General features: G+C 39.4%; 1 protein-coding gene and 1 long non-coding RNA gene across 5 annotated transcripts in view; one reads left to right on the forward strand and one right to left on the reverse strand.

The window, feature by feature from the left end:
* ZDHHC15 (zinc finger DHHC-type palmitoyltransferase 15) overlaps positions 1 to 18,132 on the reverse strand; it is a 171,197-nt gene extending 153,065 nt beyond the window's left edge. For all 4 annotated transcript variants that reach the window (XM_025466228.3, XM_025466229.2, XM_025466230.3 and 1 more), the window contains exon 1: positions 17,845 to 18,132. In XM_025466228.3, coding sequence (XP_025322013.1) covers positions 17,845 to 17,980 — 136 coding nt within the window. In that variant the 5' untranslated portion in view covers positions 17,981 to 18,132. The remainder of the gene's footprint in view (positions 1 to 17,844) is intronic.
* Positions 18,133 to 18,137: 5 nt separating this feature from the next.
* Positions 18,138 to 25,011, forward strand: part of LOC118353661 (uncharacterized) — a 107,193-nt gene continuing 100,319 nt past the window's right edge. Inside the window, exon 1 of the long non-coding RNA XR_007409301.1 lies at positions 18,138 to 18,575. This is a non-coding gene — a long non-coding RNA (uncharacterized LOC118353661). The remainder of the gene's footprint in view (positions 18,576 to 25,011) is intronic.

The raw sequence follows: 25,011 nt of genomic DNA on the forward strand, positions 1-25,011 counted from the left end.
CTCTGGAAAACTGTGTGGAGGTTCCTCAAAGAGTTAAAAAAAAGAACTGCACTACGACCCAGCAATTGCATTACTGGGGTTTTACCCCAAAGATACAGATAAAGCGAAAAGCCGAGACACCTGCGCTGCAATGTTTATAGCAGCAATGTCCACAATACCCAAACTGTGGAAAGAGCCTTGGTGTCCATCAAAAGATGCATGGATAAAGAAGATGTGGTCTACATATACAATGGAATATTAATCAGCCATTAGAAATAACAAATACCCACTGTTTGCTTCAATGTGGATAGAATTGGAGGGTATTATGCTGAGTAAAGTAAGGCAATCGGAGAAGGACAAACATTATATGATTTCATTCATATAGGGAATATAAAAAAATTGAAAGGGATTAGAGGGGAAAGGAGAGAAAATGAGTGGGAATTATCAGAGAGGATGACAGAACATGAGAGACTCCTAACTCTTGGAAACGAACAAGGGGGTGTGGAAGGGGATGTGGGCAGAGGGAAGTGGTGACTGGGTGACAGGCACTGAGGAGAGCACTTGACGGGATGAGCATGGCTTTTTTACAATATGTTGGCAAATCGAACTCCAATAAAAATATACAAAAAAAGAGAAACAAATACATTAGTCAGAGAAAGATGAACTACCAGATGATTTCATTTATATGTGGAATTTAAGAAACAAAACAAATGAACATGGGGAAATAAAAGAGACTAACCAAGAAACAGACTCTTAACTATAGAGAACAAATTATAGACAAGGGAAGGTGGAGGGGGGGATGACTGAAACAGATGATGAAGATTAAGGAGCGCATTTGTTATGATGAGCACTTGGTGTCATTCAGAAGTGTTGCATCACTATACCGTGCACTTGAAACTAATGTTGCACTGCATGTTAACTAACTGGAATTTAAGTAAAAACTTGAAAAAAGTGTTAGGTTGAGACTACAGAAAAACTAGGCAGATGATCAATAGGAAAACAGAGGACAGGAGGTGGGGCAAGATGGCGGAAGAGTAGGGTCCCCAAGTCACCTGTCCCCACCAACTTACCTAGATAACTTTCAAATCATCCTGAAAACATACGAATTTGGCCTGAGATTTAAAGAGAAAACAGCTGGAATGTTACAGTGCGAAGAGTTCCCACTTCTATCTAGGTAGGAAGAGAGAAAAAAATAAAAATAAAGAAATAAAATAAAATAAATAAAGAAATAAAGAAATAAGAAAGCATCCAAGGGGGTGGGGCTAAGGCCAGGTGAGTGCCCCCAGGACAGGAAAGCACAGGCCCGGAGAAGCAGAAACTTTACCAACCTTCTTGGACGGAAAGCCGCTGGCAGGATTCCAGGAGGGGCAGTGATGCCCTCAGGCTCCCAGGGGAACTAACAGAGGAACTGCACCTGGGGTAGAGCGCTGCCACTCACTACGGGCCGAGCTCCCGAAAGAGCTGGAACACGCACTGGGGCAGGGCCCCGGGAGCAGCTCAGGTGGCAGATCACCGTGGAGGGCCTGCATGGCCCTGGCAGCGTGATTCCAGCAGTGAAGGCCCCGGAGCCAAGGGCGCTGGGGGACACAAATCAAGATCTGGCACTCCCCCAGGGACATGTGGGGGACAGGAGGACACAGGGCAGTAAGGACGCTCCTGCCCCGGAGCAGCCCCGAGCTGTGCAGATCGGTGTCCCGCCCACCCCCGGAGCATGCAGAACTCTGCAGACTGGTAGCTGCAGTAGTTACTGTGGGGCTGACTCCAGAGCTGGACAGCTGGCCGCCGCCACTGTTGTTCCTCCTGGTGTCACCTGGTAACTGGGATTGAGCAGGGGCGTCACAGGATAAACAGCTCCCACTGAGCCATGCACCTTGCAGGGGGCTGGGCAGTTCCCCCAGGTGCACACACCTGAGAATCAGCACAGCTGGCCCCTCCACCAGAAGACCAGCTGGAAGGACAGGAGAAAAGCAAGTTATTGACGAAGCACTGCTGGAAAGTTCCAGGGGAAGTCAAGGGATTTACAGTATATAGAATCAGAGGACACTCCCCCTTGTTTTTTGTTTTCTGTTTGTTCCCCCCCCTTTCTTTCTCTCTTTTTTTCCTTTTACCAGTACAACTTGTTTTTGGCCTGAACTGAGCAAAATGACTAAAAGGAAAAATTCACCACAAAAGAAAGAAGCAGAAACAGTCCTCTCTCCCACAGAGTTACAAAATTTGGATTACAATTCAATGTCAGAAAGCCAATTCAGGAGCACAATTATAAAGCTACTGGTGGCTCTAGAAAAAAGCATAAAGGATTCAACAGACTTCATGACTGGAAAATTTAGATCTAATCAGGCCGAAATTAAAAATCAAAAAAATAAAATAAAAATAAAGAAATTAAAAATCAATTAAATGAGATGCAATCCAAATGGGAGGTCCTAACGACAAGGGTTAACGAGGTAGAAGAATGAGTGAGTAACATAAAGACAAGTCGATGGCAAGGAAAGAACTGAGGAAAAGAGAGAAAAACAATGAAAAGATCATGATATAGGTTAAGGGAAATAAATAACAGCCTCAGAAGGAAAAATCTATGTTTAATTGGGGTTCCAGAGGGCGACAAAAGAGACAGAGGACAATAAAGTGTATTTGAATAAATCATAGCTGAAACCTTCCCTAACTCGGAAAGGAAACAAGCATTCAGATCCAGGAAATAGAGAGATTCCCCCCCCCTAAAATCAATAAAAACCGCTCAACACCTCGACATTTAATAGTGAAACTTGCAAATTTCAAAGATAAAGAGAAGCTCCATAAAGCAGCAAGAGACAAGAGATCCCTAACTTTTATGGGGAGAAGTATTAGGGTAAGAGCAGACCTCTCCACAGAGACCTGGCAGGCCAAAAAGGAAGGGGAGGATATATTCAGGGTCCCAAATGAGAAGAACATGCAGCCAAGAATACTTAATCCAGCAAAATTCTCATTCAGAAAAGAAGGAGAGATAAAGAGCTTCCAAGAGGGGATCCCTGGGTGGTGCAGTGGTTTGGCGCCTGCCTTTGGCCCAGGGCACGATCCTGGAGACCCGGGATCGAATCCCACGTCGGGCACCCGGTGCATGGAGCCTGCTTCTCCCTCTGCCTGTGTCTCTGCCTCTCTCTCTCTGTGACTATCATAAATAAATAAAAATTTTAAAAAAAGAGCTTCCAAGATAGGCAGAAACTGAAAGAATATGTGACCACCAAACCAGTTCTGCAAGAAATATTAAGGGGGACTCTGTAAAAGAAAGAGGAAGTCCAAGGAAACAATCCACAAAAACAGGGACTGAATAGGTATCATGATGACCCTAAATTCCTATCTTTCAATAGTAACTCTGAACATGAATGGGCTTAATGACCCCATCAAAAGGCACAGAGTTTCAGACAGGATAAAAAAGCATGACCCATGTATTTGCTGTCTACAAGAGACTCATTTTAGACGTAAGGACACCTACAGCCTGAAAATAAAAGGTTGGAGAACCATTTACCATTCAAATAGTCCTCAAAAGAAAGCAGGGGTAGACATCCTCATATGAGATAAATTAAAGTTTATCTCAAAGACTGTATAGTAAGAGATGAAGAGGGAAACTCTATCATACTTAAGGGATCTATCCAACGGGAGGACCTAAGAATCATGAATATTTATGCCCCAAATGTGGGAGCTGCCGAGTATATCAATCAATTAATAAGCAAAGTTAAGACATACTTAGATAATAATACACTTGGTGACTTGAACACAGCGCTTTCTACAATCGACAGATCTCTAAGCACAACATCTCCAAAGAAACAAGAGCTTCAAATGACACACTGGAACAGATGGATTTCACAGATATTTACAGAACTTTATATCCAAACGCAACTGAATACACATTCTTCTCAAGTGCACATGGAAATTTCTCCAGAATAGACCACATACTGAGTCACAAATCAGGTCTGAACCGATACCAAAAGATTGGGATTGTCCCCTGCATATTTTCAGACGATATGCTTTGAAACTTGAATGCAATCACAAGAAGAAATTTGCAAGAAACTGAAACACCTAGAGGTTAAGGAGTGTCTTGCTAAAAGATGAATGGGTCAACCACAAAATTACAAAAGAATTAAAAACAGTCATGGAAACTAATAAAATTGAAGATACAACCGTTCAAAATCTTTGAGATACAGCAAAGCCTGTCCTAAGTGGTAAATCATCACAATAAAAGCATCCATCAAAAAACCAGAAAAAATTCAAATACACAAGCTAAACTCGCACCTAAAGGAACTGTAGAAAAAATAGCATATAAAATCTACACCAAGCAGAAGAAGAGTTAATAAAGATTCCAGCAGAACTCAAATAAACAGAGACCAGAGGAACTGTAGAACAGATCAACGAAACTAGGAGTTGGTTCTTTGAAACAATAAGAGAGATAAATCATTAGCCAGCCTTATTAAAAACAAAAGAGACTCAAATTAATAAAATCATGAATGAAAAAGGAAAGATCACAACAAATATCAAGGATATACAAACGATTTTAAAAATATATTTTGAGCAGCTATATGCCAATAAATTAGACAATTTAGAAGAAATGGATGTATTTCTGGAAAACCACAAAGTACCAAAATTAGAACAGGAAGAAATAGAAAACCTGAACAGATCAATAACCAGTGAGGAAACTGAAGCAGTCACAGACCTCCCAAGACACAAAAGTCCAGGACCAGATGGCTTCCCAGGGGAATTCTATCAAACATTTAAAGAAGAAACCATACTTATTCTACTAAACCTGTTTCGAAGGATAGAAAGAGTGGGAATACTTCCAAACTCATTCTATGAGGCCAGCATCACCTTAATTCAAAAACCAGACAAAGACCCCACCAAAAAGGAGAATTACAGACCAATATCCCTGATGAACATGGACTTTCTTCAGAGGCCTGGAAAAAATTATCTTAAGATTTATGTGGAATCAGAAAAGACCCCGAATAGCCAGGGGAATATTAAAAAAGAAAACTATGGGATCCCTGGGTGGCGCAGCGGTTTGGCGCCTGCCTTTGGCCCAGGGGCGATCCTGGAGACCCGGGATCGAATCCCACATCGGGCTCCCGGTGCATGGAGCCTGCTTCTCCCTCTGCCTGTGTCTTTGCCTCTCTCTCTCTCTCTCTCTCTCTCTCTCTCTCTCTCTCTCTCTCTGTGACTATCATAAATAAATAAAAATTAAAAAAAAAAGAAAAGAAAACTATAGCTGGGGGCATCACAATGCCAGATTTTGGGTTGTACTACAAAGCTGTGATCATCAAGACAGTGTGGTACTGGCACAATAACAGACACATAGATCAATGGAACAGAATAGAGAATCCAGAAGTGGACCCTCAACTTTATCATCAACTAATATTCCACAAAGGAGGATAGGCTATCCACTGGAAAAAAGAGAGTCTCTTCAATAGATGGTGCTGGTAAAATTGGACATCCACATATAGCAGAATGAAACTAGACCATTCTCTTACACCATACACAAGGATAAACTAAAGATGGATGAAAGATCTAAATGTGAGACAAGAATCCTCAAAATCATAGTGGAGAACCCAGGCAACACCCTTTTTGAACTTGGCCACAGTAACTTTTTGCAAGATACATCCATGAAAGCAAGAGAAACAAAAGCAAAAATGAATTATTGGGACTTCATCAATATAAAAAGCTTCTGCACAGCAAAAGAAACAGTCCACAAAACTAAAAGACAACCTACAGAATGGGAGAAGATATTTGTAAATAACCTATCAGATAAAGGGCTAGTATCCAAGATGTATAAAGAACTTATTAAACTCAACAGCAAAGAAAGAAACAATCCAATCATGAAATGGGCAGAAGACATGAAGAGAAATTTCACAGAGGAATACATAGACATGGCCAAGAATCACATGAGAAAATGCTCTGCATCACTTGCCATCAGGGAAATACAAATCCAAACCACAATGAGATACCACCTCACACCAGTGAGAATGGGGAACATTAACAAGGCAGGAAACAACAAATGTTGGAGAGGATGTGGAGAAAGGGGAACCCTCTTGCAGTGTTGCTGGGAATGTGAACTGGTACAGCCACTCTGGAAAACTGTGTGGAGGTTCCTCAGAGAGTTAAAAATAGAACTGCCCCACTACCCATCAACTGCACTGCTGGGGATTTACCCCAAAGATACAGATGCAGTGAAACAGCGGGACACCTGCACACCAATGTTTATAGCAGCAATGCGCACAATAGCCAAACTGTGGAAGGAGCCTCTGTGTCCATCGAAAGATAAAGATGTGGTCTATGTATGCAATATGGAATATTACCCAGCCATTAGAAACAACAAATACCCACCATTTGCTTCGACGTGGAGGGAGGTGGGGGGTATTATGCTGAGTGAAATAAGTGAATCGGAAAAGGACAAATATTATATGGTCTCATTCATTTGGGGAATATAAAAATTCGTGAAAGGGAATAAAGGGAAAGGAGTGAAAATATCATTGACGGTGACAAAACATGGGACACCTGACTCTGGGAAATGAACAAGGGGTAGTGGAAGGGGAGGTGGGCTGGGGGTTGGGGCGACTGGGTGATGGGCACTGAGGGGGGCACTTTGCGGGATGAGCACTGGGTGTTATGGTATATGTTGGCAAATTGAACTCCAATAAAAAATTTTTTTTAATTAGAAAAAAAAGAAAACAGAGGACATGAACAACACTATAAAACAATTCATCTAACAGACATATGTAGAACACTAAACTCAATAACAAAAGAATATACGTTCTTCTCAAATATACATGGAACATTATACATTATACACCATATTAGACTAAAAAACAAATCTAAATAAATTTAAAAGTTTGAAATCATTCAAAGCTTCTTTTCTGATACAAAGGAATTACTTTTTCTTTTTTTTAAATTTTTATTTATCTATGATAGTCATAGAGAGAGAGAGAGAGAGAGAGAGGCAGAGACACAGGCAGAGGGAGAAGCAGGCTCCATGCACCGGGAGCCCGATGTGGGATTCGATCCTGGGTCTCCAGGATCGCGCCCTGGGCCAAAGGCAGGCGCCAAACCGCTGTGCCACCTAGGGATCCCTGATACAAAGGAATTAAACTAGAAATGAATAACAATGAAATCAATAACATTTAAAATATAAGGAAATTAGAGGAGGCAGCAAGATTGCAAAAGAGTAGGGCTCCTCGTTTCATCTGGTCCTGAAAATTTACCTAGATAACTTTGAAACCATCCTGAACACCTAAGAATTCAACCTGAGAAGTTAAGAGAGAACAGCTGGAATGCTACAGAGAGAAAAGTGTTCGCTTGTTACAAGGTAGGAGTGCAGGGAAGAAACGGGGGGGGGGGGTTATATCGGAAGATAAATAGCAGAGGCGGGGAGCCTTTGTAAGCTGCTACAGGAAAGTGGTACCACACACAATCGAGACCTTTAGAAATCTGTTCCTGAGAGAGTCTTCCCTGCTTGAAAAATCCTCAGTAGTGAAATAGGGCAGAATTGCAGGATGGGTAGTGAAGTCTCAATATGCCCAGAGATACAGTAAGAATATGGGTGCCCGGGAGAAAGCTCACCTTGTGCCATAAACTGCCAACAATGATGGTATCATGGGACCCATGTTGTCGTAGGTCTCAGTAAAGAACTGGAATGCAGCAACCCTCCGGGCATCTGGGAGAGTTGGACCTGCTCTACAGTCTAGCAGCAGAACACTCTCTGCCCCAGGTTCTGGTGGCAGACAGAGCAGACTATCTTCCATTTCTTCCAGGAGAGGCAGAGCTGGGGAGCTCACAAGATGTCAAAAGCTTTCCCACCACCTGGCCCCCTTCAATTTGTAGGAACTAGTGCCCCCATTCCTGCCCATAGGAGGATCTGTGCCAGTGTGCACAAAAGACTGGATTTTGGAAAAAAAAAAAAAAGACTGGATTTTGGTACCTGCTCAGAGCTCTAAGTTCTGGGGCTACAGATATGACCACGAAAACTTTTTTTCTCCTTTCACCATGGAGAGGTATGGACTCTAGGGAACAAAGACCTCACAGGACAAACAGTTCCAACTGAGCCAAACCACCTGGCAAGGAATGGGGCATTTCCGCCCAGGCACAGACACCTGAGAATCAGCTCAGCAGGCCCTTCCACCAGAAGATCAGCTGGAAAAACAGGAGAAAGCTAGGTTACTGACTAAGTAGCACTGGAAAGCTCCAGGACTGGGGGAAAATAGTCTCTAGAAATCAAGGTTTTTTTCCTTATGATACGTTTATCTTTCAGGTTAAAAATTTGCAATATTATTTCTTTATTCCTGTCTTAACTAAAATATTTTATCAACTCTTCCTTTTTTAACTTTTTTCCTTTTTGACTTTCATATATTTACAATTACATCTCATGTAATTGTAAATATATCATGTATGTATATCATACATACATGATATGTATATGTATATGTACATATGTATATGTACATATCCCATGTATATGTATGTATATCATGGGATATATTCTACATTTTTCACTTCTTTCAATATATTCAATTTAATTTTTGTAGATAAACGTTATGGGATTTTTTTGGTCTTGTTTTGTTTTATAATTTTGCAATTTAGTATATTCTAACACACGGACCAAAATAAACTCAGAACCAAGTGGAGCACCATGTTAATCCACTCTTTGAGATTATATTTTCTCTTCCTTCCCATGCTGCCCCCTTTTTTTGACTTCTTGTTTTTGTTTCTGCTGTTGTTTCTCTCTATAAGTTTTTCTGTTTATGTAAATAAGAGATTTAGCACCTTCTAACATAAGACCAAAATACACTCAGAACCAAGAGGACCACCGTCTTGGTCCACTCTGTAAGACTATATTATCTCTCCCCCACCACATCCTCCCAGTGTTTTTAAAAATTTCTACTATTTTTTTTCATTTGTTTTTCACTTTTGTGATCTTTTTTTTTCTTTTCCTTTTATTTTCTGGTCCCTGACCTATTTGGAATTGTCTTGGGTATATTTTACTTAGGTCGTGGATGGTATTTTTTTAAAGATTTTATTTATTTATGAGAGACAAAGAGAGAGAGGCAGAGACACAGGCAGAGGGAGAGGCAGGCTCCATGCAGGGAGCCCAATGTGGGACTCGATCTTGGGACTCCAGGATCATGCCCTGGGCTGAAGGCAGGTGCTAAAGCACTGAAACACACAGGGATCCCCCCAGTGGATGGTATTTTTTACTCTGCTTGCTCATACAGGCATTCTGCACTGCACAAAATGACTAGAAGGAAGAAATCACCACATAAGAAAGAACCAGAGGTAATATTCTCTGCCACAGATCTAATGGATGTGGATTTAAGTAACATGTCAGAGGTACAATTCAGGAGTACAATTATAGAATTACTGGTGGCTCTTAAAAAAAGCATAAAACACTCTAGAGATGCTCTTTCTGCAGAATTGAGAGCTAAATTAAAAATACATTAACTGAGATGCAGTCTAAACCGGATGCTTTGATAGGTGAAATGAGGCACGAGAGAGAGTCACATAAAAGAAAAGTTGGAAAGGAAGGAAGCTGAGGGAAAAAAAGAGAAAAACAATTACGAGCCCATGAGGAGAGGCTCCGAGAAAAAAGTGAAGGTTTGAGAAAGAATAATGTTGATCATTTTGGGATTCCAGAGGATGGAGAGAGGGAGAGAGAGAGAGAAAGACTGAGAGAGAGAGAGAGAGAGAGAGAGAGAAGAACCAAAAAGTATATTTAAACAAATCATAGCCGAGAAGTTCCTTACTCTGGGGAAGGAAACAGGAACTCAGATCCAGGAGGAACCCCCACTTGCAAAATCAACAAAAATCAATCAACACCCCAACATATAATAATGGAGCTTGCGAATCTCAAAGATGAAGAACAAAACCTAAAAGCAGCTCAAGGCAAGAGATTCTTAACTTATATGGGGAGAAATACCAGATTAACTGCAGACCTCTCCACAGAGACATGCCAGGCCAGAAAGGGCTGGCATGATATATTTAGGGTACTAAACGAGAAAAACATGCAGCCAAGGATACATTATTATGCAAGGCTGTCATTCAGAATAGGAGAGATAAAGAGCTTCCAGGATAGGCAGAAACTGAAATAATATGTAACCACCAAACAAGCTCTGCAAGAAATAATAAGGGGGACCCTGTAAGAAAAAAAGGGAGCCCAAAGAAATAATCTGCAGAAACAGGGAATCTGTAGGTTATACTATGACACTAAATTCACACCTTTTAATATTTATCCTGAACATGAATGGGCTAAATGATCCCATCAAAAGACACAGGGCTTCAGACTGGATAAAAAAAGCAAGACCCATCTATATGCTGTCTACAAGAGACTTATTTTTTATTTTATTTTATTTTATTTTATTTTATTTTATTTTATTTTATTATTTTATTTTATTATTTTATTTTTTATTATTTTATTTTATTTATTTTATTTTATTTTATTTTAGATTTTATTTATTTATTCATGAGAGAGAGAGAGAGAGAGAGAGAGGCAGAGACACAGGCAGAGGGAGAAGCAGGCTCCATGCAGGGAGCCTGACATGGGACTTGATCTCGGGTCTCCAGGATCAGGCCCTGGGTGAAGGCAGTGCTAAACTGCTGAGACACCTGGGCTGCCCAAGGGACTCATGTTAGACCTAAGGACACCTTCAGCCTGAAAATGAGGGGGTGGAAAACCATTTAACATGCAACTTGTCCTTCAAAGAAAGCTGGAGTAGCAATCCTCATATCAGAAAAATTAGAATTTAAAACAATGACTGTACTAAGGGATGAAGAGGGACACTTCATCATACTTAGTCTATCCAAGAAGAAAACCTAACAATTATGAATATTTATGCCCAAAATGTCAGAGCAGCCAATTATATCAATCAATTAATAACCAAAGTAGGGATCTTTGGGTGACTCAGTGGTTTAGTGCCTGCCCTCGGCACAGGCCATGATCCTGGAGTCCTGGGATCGAGTCCCACGTTGGGCACCCTGCATGGAGCCTGCGTCTCCCTCTGTCTATGTCTTTGCTTCTCTCTCTCTATGTCGCTCATGAATAAACAAACTCTTTAAAAAAATAACCAAAGTAAAGAGACACATAGATATTAATACATTAATAGTAGGAGATTTCAAAACTCCACTCTCAGCAAAGGACAGATCTTCTAAGCAGAAGATCACCAAATAAACAAGGGTCTTGAATGACACTGTGGATCAAATGAATTTCACAGATATATACAGAACATTCCATTCTAATGCAACTGAATACATGTTCTTCTCAAGTGCACATGGAACTCTCTCCAGAATAGACCACATACTGGGTCACAATCAGGTCTCAATCAATAACAAAAGATTGAGATTATTTCTTGCATATTTAGACCACAATGCTTTGAAACTCAAACTCAATCACAAAAAATTTGGAACTCAAACACATGGAGGTTAAAGAGCATCTTACTAAAAGATGAATGGGTCAACTGGGATATTAGAGAAGAATTAAAAAGGTTCATCAAAACTAATGAAAATGAAAGTATAACTGCTCAAAATCCTTGGGATACAGTAAAATGGTCCTAAGAGGGAAATATATCTCAATATAAGCCTCCCTCAAAAAATTGGAAAAAATCTGAAATACACAGGTATCTAAAGGAGCTGGAGAAAGACAAGCAAAGAAGCCTAAACCAAGCAGAAGAAGAGAGATAATAATGATTAGAGCAGAACTCAATGAAACAGAGACCAGAAGAACTGTAGAACAAATCAAAGAAACCAGGAGATGACTCTTTGAAAGGATTACTAAAATAGGTAAACCATTAGCAAGACTTATTAAAAAGAAACAAGACCCAAATTAATAAAATCATGAATGAAAGAGGAGAGATCAGAACCAATACGAAGGAAATACAAATGATTTAAAAAACATTATGAGCAATGATATGCCAACAAATTAGGCAATCTAGAAGAAATGGATGCATTTCCGGAAACCTACAAATTACCCAAACTGAAACAAGAAGAAATAGAAAACCTGAAGAGGCCGATAACCTTGAGGAAATTTAAGCAGTCATAAAAAACCTCCCAAGAAACAAAAGTCCAGGGCCAGATGGCTTTCCAGGGGAATTCTAAGAAACACTTAAAGAAGTAATAATACCTATTCTACTAAAACTGTTTCAAAGAATAGAAATGGAAGGAGTACTTCCAATCTTGTTCTATGAGGTCAGAATCACCCTGATCCCAAAACCATAGAGAGAAACCACCAAAAAGGAGAATTATAGACCAAGATCCCTGATGAACACACATGCAAAAATTCTCAACAAGATACTAGCCAATAGGATCCAGCAGTACATTAAGATTATTCACCATGACCAATAAGGATTTATCCCTGGGATGCAAGGCTGGTTCAACACTCGTAAAGTAATCAACATGATAGATCATATCAACAAGAGAAAAAACAAGAACCATTTAATCCTCTCAATAGACGCAGAGAAAGCATTTGACAAAATACAGCATCCATTCCTTATCAAAACACTTCAGAGTGTAGGGATAGAGGGAACATTCCTCAGCATCTTAAAAGCCATCTATGAAAAGCCCACAGCAAATATCATCCTCAATGAGGAAAAACTAAGAGCCTTTCCCCTAAAATCAGGAACACAACAGGGATGTCCACTCTCACCACTGCTATTCAACATAGTTTTAGATGTCCTAGCCTCAACAATCAGGCAACAAAAAGAAATAAAAGGCATTCAAATTGGCAAAGAAGAAGTCAAACTCTGCTTCTTCAAGGATGACATGGTACTGTATTCGGAAAACACACACAAAAAAAACTCCACCCCAAGATTGCTCAAACTCATACAGCAATTTGGCAGTGTGGCAGGATACAAAGTCAATGCCCAGAAATCAGTGGCATTTCTATACACTAACAATGAGACCAAAGAAAGAGAAATTAAGTAATCAATCCATTTTACAATTGCACCCAATTCCATAAGATACCTAGAAATAAACCTAACCCAAGAGGTAAAGAATCTGTGCTCTAAATCCTACAGAATACTTATGAAAGAAATTGAGGAAGACACTAAGGGATGGAAAAACATTCCATCCTCTAGAATTGGAAGAATAAATATTCTGAAAATGTCTTGCTACCCAGAGTAATTTACACATTCAATGCAATCCCTATCAAAATACCATGGACTTTCTTCACAGAGTTGGAACAAATAATCCTAAGATTTGTTTGGAACAAGATAAGACCTGGAATAGCCAGAGGAATGTTGACAACGAAAACTAAAGCTGGATGCATCACGATGCCTGACCTCAAGCTCTAAAACAAAGCTGTGATCTTCAAGACAGTATGGTACTAGCACAAAAACACATAGATCAATGGAACAGAATAGAGAACCCAGAAATGGACCCTCAACTCTATGGTCAACTCATCTTCAACAAAGCAGGAAAGAATATCCACTGGGGAAAAAAGACAGTTTCTTCAACAAATTGTGTTGGGAAAATTGGACAGCCACATACAGAAGAATTAAACTGTACCATTCTGTTACACCATACACAAAGATAAACTCAAAATGGTTGAAAGATCTAAGCGTGAGACAAGACTCTATCAAAATCCTAGAAGAGATGACAGGCAATAATCTCTTTGAACTAGGCCATAGCAACTTCTTGCAAGACACAGCTATGAATGCAAGGGAAACAAAAGTAAAAACAAACTACTGGGACTTTATCAAGATGAAAAGCTACTGCACCGCAAAGTAAAGCCAACAAATGTAAAAGACAACCTACAGAAAGGGTAAAGACAGTTGCAAATGACCTATCTGATAATGGATTAGTACCCAAAATGTATAGAACTTATAAAACTTAACACCGAGAAAACAAATAATTTAGTTAAAAATAGGCAAAAGATATAAATAGACATTTTTCAAAAAAAGACACACAAATGCTTTACATTATCTCACAACAACAATGTTCTAACTGGCATATAGTAGGTGCTAAGCAAGTATTTGTGGTATGAGTGAACAACCATATAAGCAAGGCACCATGTTAGGCAACCTTGGTTGATAAAGATTAGGTAACTTGCCCCAGATCTCCTAGTCAGTAAGTGGCAGAATTCAAGCTTTATCAGACAGAATTATAAGACAACAATATCATTTTTAGCTTCAGTTCTAACATGAAATTACATATAAAGATACCAGGTTTATTTCTAGAAAGAAGTTAGGTCCTTAATATTACCTTTTGAGTCATATTAAAATTTGAATCTGTTCATTTGGTTGTGTTGTTTTCATTTCAGGCAGCCTCGATGCTCAATTCTCTAATATTTACTAAACAAGTGACTTGGGAAAATGTGATTTAACCTCTGAAAGCAACATTTCAAAAGATTGTAAAATGAAGATGACAGAATGAAGGCAGAGCCAGAATTGGAAGTCAAGGCTACCTTACTCTCCCGGCTTTTAAATAATGGCAACTGATACAAAATGAAAACACTGTGCAGGCCAAATGAAATACATCTGCAGGCTGCATTTGGCCTGTTATTCACAAGATTTTGCTTCTGTATTGGCTGATAGAAGGCAGAGAGTTTCGACATTGTGGGGGCTAAAGCATGGACTATGGAACCATACTGCCTAGGTTGGCATCCAAGGTAGGCCATTTACTAGCTCTATGACCCTAGGCAACCTTCTTCATCTGTCTTTGCCTGTTTCTTGTCTTTAAAATGGACATGTACCTTATAAGGTTGTTATGAGGGTTATGTTTGTGTGGGTGTATATGTGTGTGACACTTAAAACAGTGCCTGGCATATAGCAAGTGCTCTGAAAATAAAAAAAACTCTAAGCTTCCTTTGATTATTTTCACTAATTCTAACTTGACCCATCCCTCAGTTTGCACATCTGTAAAATGGGTACCTATTTTATATGGTTATTGTGAGGATTAAGTGATTTAATATAGGGAGAACTAATATATCTGCAGTACTTAGAACATGGCCTAGAACAAATTAAGCACCATGTAAGTATTAGACATTATCATTATTAAGTTTTCAATTGAATGCTTGACAAAGCTCACATAAGTCAGTACTGCAAAATTGTAAAATATGCTTAGTAGTGTTTACAAGATGGCATTGATCCTAAGAAGCAAAATCCATAGTATAATAATGGAGGTGACCTTTTAATCCTTTAATCAGTCATTCAAAAGGGCAAAGTGGTGAAGTCTGAGAATAATAAAACTTTCTAATCATTGCATGGTCCATGTAATACTCATCGATAAAGCTGAGGTATATTGTTGAGGTAAAGGTAGAAATAAAGGTTGAGATAAAAAGAAATACAGCCTAAATTTGCATCTATAAAGGCTACTAATGAATTTATTTATAACATCTCTCTACATTTTCTATAATAAATCTAAGGAGATGTGGATAATTCAAACTCTCACGCATAGTTAATTAGAAGAAATTTCTATATTGGAAAACAAAGCCATCTCCTGGCTCCCTACTTAATGTCCACCTAATTGGAGTAAACTATTGCTGTGTCAAATATATAAGGAAGGAAGTTGTAAGATCTTCCTTAGTAGTAACTTCCTAAGTAGTAAGAAGGGTCAGGTCCTGGGGTTGGAGAAAACGGCACCTGAACTGTAATTTTTAAGATGATAAGAACCCAGTATAAAGAAATAAAGTTATCGTGGAAGGAGTTGGCAGTACATGGATCACCAATGGGAAAAATAAGAGTCCTAATGTAAGGGGACTAGAAATATGCTGGAACTTCATACTGAATTAATGGGGATCATTGCAGGACAAAAGTTTAAAAGGTGGTAGAAGTAGAATTTCTCAGGACGCCTGGGTGGCTCAGCAGTTAAGCATCTGCCTTCGGCTCAGGGTGTGATCCTGGAGTCCCAGGATCGAGTCCCACAACAGGCTCCCTGCATGGAGCTTGCTTCTCCCTCTGCCTATGTCTCTGCCTCTCTCTCTCTCTCTCTCTCTCTCTCTCTCTCTCTGTGTGTGTGTGTGTCTCATGAATAAATAAAAGAAGTGTAATTTCTAATACTGAAGTGACAATAACTATTAGTGAATCTCCTTTGAGAAGAGTTTGAAATTCTTCAATGTGAGAGGACAGAGGCAAGGAGAATTCTCACTGTGATAAAAACAGAACATCTGTTGCGAGGAGACAGGATATAATATGAAAACTCCATTGTAAATTTACAAGAACACTATAAAACCATTAGTGATAAGGTTAGGTGACTGGGGTAATACAATTGAGGAACATAAAAGATAGGATGTTGAAGTTTGTGTCAGGAAATACTGTGGAATTCTGAGTTTGGAAGCATAAAATATATTGTGGGAACCATTTTACAGATAAGGGGGGGTTGGAATGCTCCATAATGTGACATGACAGGGTATAAGAGGAGACTCTAGATTTATAGAAGGGGTGGTCTGATGAAATGGGACAAGAAATGAGGTTCCTGGGACGCCTGGGTGGCTCAGCAGTTGAGCGTCTGCCTTTGGCTCAGGATGTGATCCTAGGGTTCTGGGATCGAGTCCTGCATCGGGATCCCCTCAGGGAGCCTGCTTCTCCCTCTGCCTATGTCTCTGCCTCTCTCTCTCTCTCTGTCTCTGTGTCTCTCATGAATAAATAAATAAAATCTTTAAAAAAAATGAGGCTCTTATGGGACTGGGAAGGAAATATTAGAAATCCCAGTAGAAAAGGATGGTGTTTTCCTAGTTTGAGAAGACAGAAGACAAGGACAACCCTAGAGGTAAGTAAGATAAAATAATACTAATAATAAAAACCTAGAGAAACAGGATGGTAAAATGTGTGGTTAACAATAATAGACAGATGGAAAGGAGGTGGGAGTAGTTTTCAAAAAAGATAACAAGAGGGAAGTATCATTAGAAAAGTAGTGGTACTGGAGGGATATGAGAGATTATGCAAACTCTTATGGGAGGGTAAAGAGGACACTAATGTGAGAAGACAGTGGACAAAGTATGACCATGTTGTGATAAAAGCAGGGTGCCTAGTATGAAGTGTGAGAAAATAATGTGGGGACCCTAATGGAAAGGAGTGAATAATCCTCAAAGCAGGAAACTAGAAGACTAAAGGGAACCCCAGTATGATAAAATCAGGGTCTCTAATGTGAGGGGACAGGACAAGATGTATTGTAGGACTCTCATTCCATTGGAGAAGATGACAAAATAGTAAAGCCCACAGGGAAAGAGAATAAAGGGCCCATTTTCACTTTGTGAAAAGGGGTGACCCAGTAGGGTAAAGCAAGACATACTGTGGGATGATTCTAAGTTGAAGAAGATATGAAGCACTTCAGCCAGTTGAGAGGATCATGGAAAAAGGATGAATTCCAGTATTGGAAAAACGAGAACCAGTAAGACAGTACAGGACATATTTTGGGATTCTTTAGTAGGAGGGAATGCGAAAATGTGGGGCTCCTAGTTGGATGCATGGATGGGATTCACAGTGTAAGCAGTTTAGCGATACAGGGTGTGTTGTTTCCTCAATTCTGTAGGGTGGGAGCCCCCAGAACGAGAACACCAGGCACAAGTGCTTGTCCTGTATGCGAAAAAGGGGGTTCTGGTGGAAAGAGCCAGGAGATTCTTGTGGATAAGGCCAGGGAATAATGTAAAAAACTCTCAGTGAGAAGTGATGGCGACATGGTGGGACCCTCACTGGAAGATTGTGAAGAAATATGTGAGAAGACAGAGGTTGGAGATGCGGAGGTCTCCAGAGAGCTAAGAAAAAACGAACAACCCCCTCCCCACAAGCAAACCAACAAAGAAAGAAAACAAAACAAACCCTGCAGTGTGAGGGCTAAAAACGCGGGGGAGAGGGACACCAATGTGAAGGGTAGGACAGACAATTACGCTGGAGCATAATATCCCCATCTTAGGTGACCAGCTCCACTTACCCAGGCAGAGTTCAAAGACGTAGGCATAGTAGGACCAAAGCACAACGAGGACAATAACGAGCACTGGCACCCAGGAAAGTAGTCGGCGGCAGCACCGCAGCCCCCCGGACAGAGCCATCTTCCAGCCCCGCCGCATCTTTGGATCGAAGATCGACCGAGCAGGCCTGCTGGCGCTGGGTCGGAACTGCCTGGCAGGCAGCTGGGAGGCAAGAAGGCGCGCTGTGCGGCGCTCCACTGCCTAGCCTGGCGGGAACTGTCTCCCCAAGCCAAAACCACCTGTAAGACTGCAGGGCAGAGTGAGCTCGGCCCGGCACAATAAGCATGAGTCATGGCGGGGAGGAACTGGCCCAGTTGGAGCGGAAGGTGATCCGCCCGGCAGCCGAGGCTGTGCACACTCAGAGGGAGTGCAGTCCCTCCCTTTTCCTCTCCTTCCACCTCCATGCTACAGCCCTAGATGCAGAGCTGAACCCGTGCAAACGGTGAAGCAGAAGAAATTTGGGTCCGCCTATTGTGCTTTTACCGCACTGCGTCCCCCCCCATCTCTTTTCTGATCTCTCTTTCTGTTTTTTGTCTCTCTGTTTCCCCACTCAACATAAACACAAGAGCACACGAACACGCTGTGCGAAAGATGACAGCCCGAGCCTCTTAAGACTAAAAGGTTACCTAACCCCGTCCTCCCACTGCTGCTTGAAAAATATGCTTTAACGCATAGTGCTGCAATCACTGCTTAGGTAAGTCCATTCACAGGCGTTTCCTCCTTCCTTCTCTCTCCCCTTACCCCAAGTTTAGCTTCGTTCACTTTCAGAATAAACCTATTGGCTGAGAAAGACAAATGAAGGGGACGTGAATTCTGTGAGAAGTCATGGACAGATAACAAAGGTAGTCAAATTTAAACTGATGTTTATTTAATAGTAAATGTTTGCTAGGCAGACTAGAGGGAAAGGATCATTCAGAGGAAACAGCGTTTGGAAAGGCACAGAGTCACAAAAATCCAAAAGCGTTCAAGGAACAACTAATATGGCTTGAGAGGGTGTGTGAAAAGGAGAGGCTGGGACTGAGACTGGGAATATATAGACTGAGAGAACAGTGTGAAGGTCCTTAAATGCCCTGCCAGGGTATGTGGACATAATCCTTTAAAACAGATTACTATGAACAGCCATTAAAGGTTTGGGACAATGGAATGACATTAGCAGAGATGTATTTTTGTAAAAGAACTGGCAGGATTTGGGAGAGGAGGATGGCCTGGAAGCAGACCAATTAGGAAGCAATTTAATTCAACAAATGTTTTTGGGCTGGTTGCTTTGTGTAGGTCAACTTTGGTATAAAAAGGATGAAGAAACAAGAGGCCTATCCCCATGAAGCTCGTGTCCTCATCAGGGGTTAGATGTTCAATGACACAAGTATAATAATGGAAGTATAGTAAGATTTTGACATTTATGGATTTAAAACTCACTGTTTAATGATTTATAAAGGTCTATGACATGCAGAAATTTGTGATTTTGCTGAGACCCATATTTTATTTATATTTATTTAGTTATTTAGTTATTTAGTTATTTATTTATTTACATTCTGTATTGGGAACAAGGATTTCAACAGGGTTGTGCTCTATTCTTTATTTATGGTTATATATGCAGTAATTTCCTGAAGTGATAAGAGCTTTCTTGTTTTTTTTTTCAGATTAACTTCATGGTTATTACTAAATTAATGATGTAGTGAAACACAGACTCCTTTCAGTCTATATTTATTTTAATAGCCCAATTAATTATTTGAGTCCTAGGTTCAGACATCTATATTTAAATATTATTTTTCACAATGTTTATTGTGGTATAATTGACAGATAAAAATTGTATATATTTAAGGTGTATAATGTGATCATTTGGTAGGTGTATATACAGTGGGAAACAATTATGACAAGCTAATTGATGCACTATTATCACATAGTTACCATTTTTTGATATTTTTACAAGAGATATATTTTACATACAACATTGTGTAAATTTAAGGTGTACATTTTTAAAAGTTTTTATTTACATTTCAGTTAGTTAACATATAGTGTAATATTAGTTTCAGGTGAACAATATAGTGATTCAGCACCTCCATACAACACAAGATGTTCATCACAACCAGTACACTCCTTAATCTCCATCACCTATTTAACCGGTCCACCCTCCCAACTCCATTCTGGTAACCATAAGTTTGTTCTCTCTAGTTAAGAGTCTGTTTTGTAGTTTGCCTCTCTGTCTCTCTCTATTTCCTTTGCTCTTCTGTTTTGTTTCTTTTTTTTTTACAGAGATTTTTTTTTGTTTCTTAAATTCCACATACGAGTGAAACCATATAGTAGGTGTCAATTTCTGATGGACTCATTTCCCCTTGCATGATACTCTCTAGCTCCATCCATGTCATTGCAAATGGCAAGATTTCATTTTTTATGGCTGAATAATATTCCATTGTGTATATACGTATATATATACACAGATTCAGTCTACTAGTATTTTATTGTGTGTATATTATATATATATATATAATATACATACACACACACACACACACACCACATCTTTATTCATTCGTCAGTTGATGGACACGTGGGCTGTGTCCATAATTTAGCTATTATGGATGCTGCTGCTAAAAGCATTGGGGTGTATGTCTCTCACTTAGTATTTTTGTATTATTTTAGTAAACAACTACTAGTGTAATTGCTACATCTTAGGGTATTTCTATTTTTAACTTTTTGAGGATGTGCTAATATTTTCCAGAGTGCCTATACCAGTTTGCATTCCCACAAGAATGCACAAGAGGATTAGCCTTTCTCTACATCCTCACAAACACCTGTTATTTCTTATGTTGTTGATTTTAGCCATTCTGACAGGCGTGAGGTGATAGCTCACTGTAGTTTTGACTTGCATTTTCCTTATAATAAGTGGTGTTGAACATCTTTTCATGTGTCTGTTGGCCATCTGGATGTCTTTTTTTGTAAAAAAAAAAAAAGTCTATGTCTTCTGCCCATTTTTAATTGGATTATTCATTTTTTGGGTGCTACATAAGTTCTTTATATATTTGGGATGCCAGCCCTTTATTCACATATGCCATCACAAATGTCTTCTACCATTCTGTAGGTTGCCTTTTAGTTTTGTTGATTGTTTTCTTTGCTGTGTGGAAACTTTTTATTTTTATAAAGTCCCAATAGTTTATTTTTGCTTTGGCTTCCCTTCCCTCAGGAGATATATCTAGAAAGAAGTTGCTACAGACAATGTTAAAAAAGTTACTGCCTATGTTCCCTTGTAGGATTTTTGTGGTTTCAGGTCCTACATTTAGGTCTTTTCTTAAATATTTTATTTATTTATTTATGAAAGACACACAGAGAGAGAGAGAGAGAGAGAGAGAGAGAGAGAGAGGCAGAGACACAGGCAGAGGGAGAAGCAGGCTCCATGCAGGGAGCCCAATGTGGGACTTGATCCCGGGTCTCCAGGATCACGCCCTGGGCTGAAGGCAGCGCTAAGCCTCTGAGCCACCCAGACTGCCCCTTACATTTAGATCTTTAATGCATTTTGAATTTATCTTTTTGTATAATGTAAGCAAGTATGGTCCAATTTCATTCTTTTGCATGTTGTTGTTCCATTTTCCAAACACCCTTTGTTAAAGAGACTGTTTTTTATCTAACGGATATTCTTCCCTGCTTTGTTGAAAATTAGCTGACCATATAGTTGTGGGTATATTTCTGGGTTTTCTGTTTTATAGTTCTATGTGTCTACTTTTGTGCCAGTACAATACTATTTTGATTAGTACAGCTTTGTAATACAACTTCAAGTTTGGAATAGTGATACCTCCAGTTTTTTCTTCTTCAAAATTGCTTTCACTGTTTCAGGTCTTTTGTGATTCCATACAAATTTTAGGATTGTTTTTTTCTAGCTCTGTGAAAAATGCTAGTGGTATTTTGATAGGGATTTCATTAAATGTATAGATGTGTTTGGGTAATATAGACATTTTAACATATTTGTTCTTCTGATCCATGAACATAGAATGTCTTTCCATTTCTTTGTGTCATCTTCAGTTTCTTTCATCAGTGTTTTCTAGTTTTCAGAGTACAGGTGTTTCACCTCTTGGTTAGGTTTAATCCTGGGTATCTTACTATTTTGGGTGTAATTGTAAATGGGATTGATTCCTTATTTTCTCTCTCTGCTGCTTCATTATTGCTGTAGAGAAATGAAACAGATTTCTGTATGTTGATTTGGTACCATGTGACTTTACTGAATTCTTGTATCAATTCTACCAGTTTATTGTTGGACTCTTGGGTTTTCAGGATGGAGTATCATATCTAATGCAAATAGTGAATGTTTGACTTCTTCCTTGCTGATTTGGACATTTTTTAAAATTTCTTTCTGATGTCTGATTGCTGTGCTGGGACTTCCAGTACTGTTAAGTAACAGTGGTGAGAGTACACATCCCTGTATTCTTCCTGATTGTAGAGGAAAAGCTCTCAGTTGTTCTCCATTGAGTATGATGTTAGCTGTGAGTTTTTCATAGATGGTCATTAGTATGTTGAGATATATTCCCTCTAAACCTACATTGTTGAGTGCTTTTATCATGAATGGATGTTGTATTTTCGAAAATGCTTTTGATGCATCCATTGAAATAATCATGTGGTTATTGTCCTTTCTTTTATTGATGTGGTATATTGGGATTTGCAAATATTGAGCCACCCTTGTACCCCAGGAACAAATCCCACTTGATCATGGTGAATGATTTTTTAAATGCTTTGTTGGATTCAGTCTGCTAATATTTTATTGAGAATGTTTGTATTCATGTTCATCAGGGATATTGGCCTGTAGTTTTTTTTGTTTAGTGATGTCTCCATTGGTTTTGGTATTAGAGCAACGCTGGCCTCATAGAAATAAATCTTTTCCTTACTTTTCTATTTTTTTTTTGAAATAGTTTGAGAAGAAGAGTACGTATTAACTCTTCTTTAAACGTTTGGTAGAGGGATCCCTGGGTGGCGCAGCGGTTTGGCGCCTGCCTTTGGCCCAGGGCGCGATCCTGGAGACGTGGGATCGAATCCCACGTCGGGCTCCCGGTGCATGGAGCCTGCTTCTCCCTCTGCCTGTGTCTCTGCCTCTCTCTCTCTCTCTCTCTCTGTGTGACTATCATAAATAAATAAAAAATAAAAATAAATGTTTGGTAGAATTTGCCAGTGAAGCCATCTTGTGTTGGCCTTTTGTTTCTAGGGAGTTTTGTGATTACTGAATCGTTTGCTAATTATCAGTCTGTTCAAGTTTTCTATTTATTCCTGTTTACTATTTCTTTAGTTTTGGTAGTTTATATGTTTCTAGGAGTTTATCTATTTCTTTCATCTTTTCCAGTTAGTTGGCATATGGATTTTGATAATATTCTTTTATAATAGTTTGTATTTCTGTGGTGTTAGGTGTTCTTTCTCCTTTCTCATTTGTGATTTTATTCATTTGGGTCCTGTCTTCTTTTTGATAAATCTGACTAGAGGTTTATCAGGTTTTTTAAAAGGTTTTTTATTTTTTTATTCATGAGAGACACTCAGAGAGAGACGTATAGGCAGAGGGAGAAGCAGGCTCCCCAGAGGGACCCTGATATGGGACTAGACCTGGGATCTCACACCCTGAGCCAAAGGCAGCCGCTCAACCACTGAGCCACCCAGGCATCCTGAGGTTTATCAGTTTTATTAATTTCAAAGAATCATGGGATCCCTAGGTGGCGCAGCGGTTTGGCGCCTACCTTCGGCCTAGGGCGCGATCTTGGAGACCCGGGATCGAATCCCACATCGGGCTCCCAGTGCATGGAGCCTGCTTCTCCCTCTGCCTGTGTCTCTGCCTCTCTCTCTCTCTCTCTGTGACTATCATAAATAAGTAAAAATTAAAAAACAAACAAACAAAAAAAAACAAAGAATCAGCTCCTGGATTCACTGATCTGTTGTATTTTTTTTTTTTTTGTTATTGTTGTTTTTGTTTAGTTTCTGTATTTTTTACTTCTACTCTAAGCATTATTTCCTTCCACTGGCTTTAAGCTTTGTTTTTCATCCTTTTTCTGGCTCCTTTAGGTTAAAATTTAGTTTGTTTATTTGAGATTTTTCTTACTTCTTGAATTAGGCCTGCATTGCTATATATTTCCCTCTTAGGATTGCTTTTGCTGAATCCCAAAAGTTTGGACAGCTGTGCTTTCATTTTCATTTGTTTCCATGTATTTTGTTGTTGTTGTTGTTGTTTCTTCTTTATTTCCTGGTTGACCCACCCATCTTTAGTAGCATGTTGTTTAACCTCCATGTATTTGTGGTCTTTCCACATTTTTTCTTGTGTTTGACATCTAGTTTCATGGTGTTGTGGTCAGATAAGATGCATATATGACTTCAATCTTATTGTATTTGTTGAGGCCTGTTTTGTGACCTAATATGTGACCTATTTTGGAGCATGTTCCATGTGCATTTGAAAGAATGAGTATTCTCCCATTTTAGTCTGGAGTGTTCTGAACATATTTGTTAAGTCCATCTAGCCCAGGGTGCCATTGAAAGCCATTTATTTCTTCTCAATTTTCTGTGTAGATAATCTGTACGTTAATCTAAGTGGGGTGTTATATTCCCCCTACTATTATCATATTATTATGAATGAATTCCTTTATCTTAGTTATTAAAAGTTTTATATATTTGGGCACTTCCATGTGGAATATATAAATATTTATAATTTTTATATCTTCTTGGATTTTCCTTTTATGAATATATGGTGCCCTTTTTGTCTCTTTTTTACAGTCTTTGATTTACAGTCTAATTTGTCCAATATAATACTGCTTCTGGCTTTCTTTTGACAATCTTCTGTGTGATAAATGTTTCTCCTCCCACCCTTCAATCTGCAGGTGTCTTAAAGTCTATAGTGAGTCTTTTGTAGTCAGCATATAGGTGGGTCTTGCTTTTTATCCATTCTGACACCCTATGTCTTTTGATTGGAGTGTTTGATCTATTTACATGTAAAGTAATTATTAGTAAATATGTACTTATTTCCATGTCATTACTTGTTTTGCCATAATTTCTGGAGACTTTTCTCTGATCCTTTCTTGTCTTTGTCACTTTTGGTCTCTCCTTGGCCCTCAAAGAGACGCTGTTAATATTTCTTGCAGGGGGATGCCTGGGTGGCTCAGCGATTGAGCATCTGC

This window comes from Canis lupus, chromosome X (assembly GCF_003254725.2).
Source record: "Canis lupus dingo isolate Sandy chromosome X, ASM325472v2, whole genome shotgun sequence".
In the NCBI taxonomy this organism is placed as follows: Eukaryota; Metazoa; Chordata; class Mammalia; order Carnivora; family Canidae; genus Canis; species Canis lupus.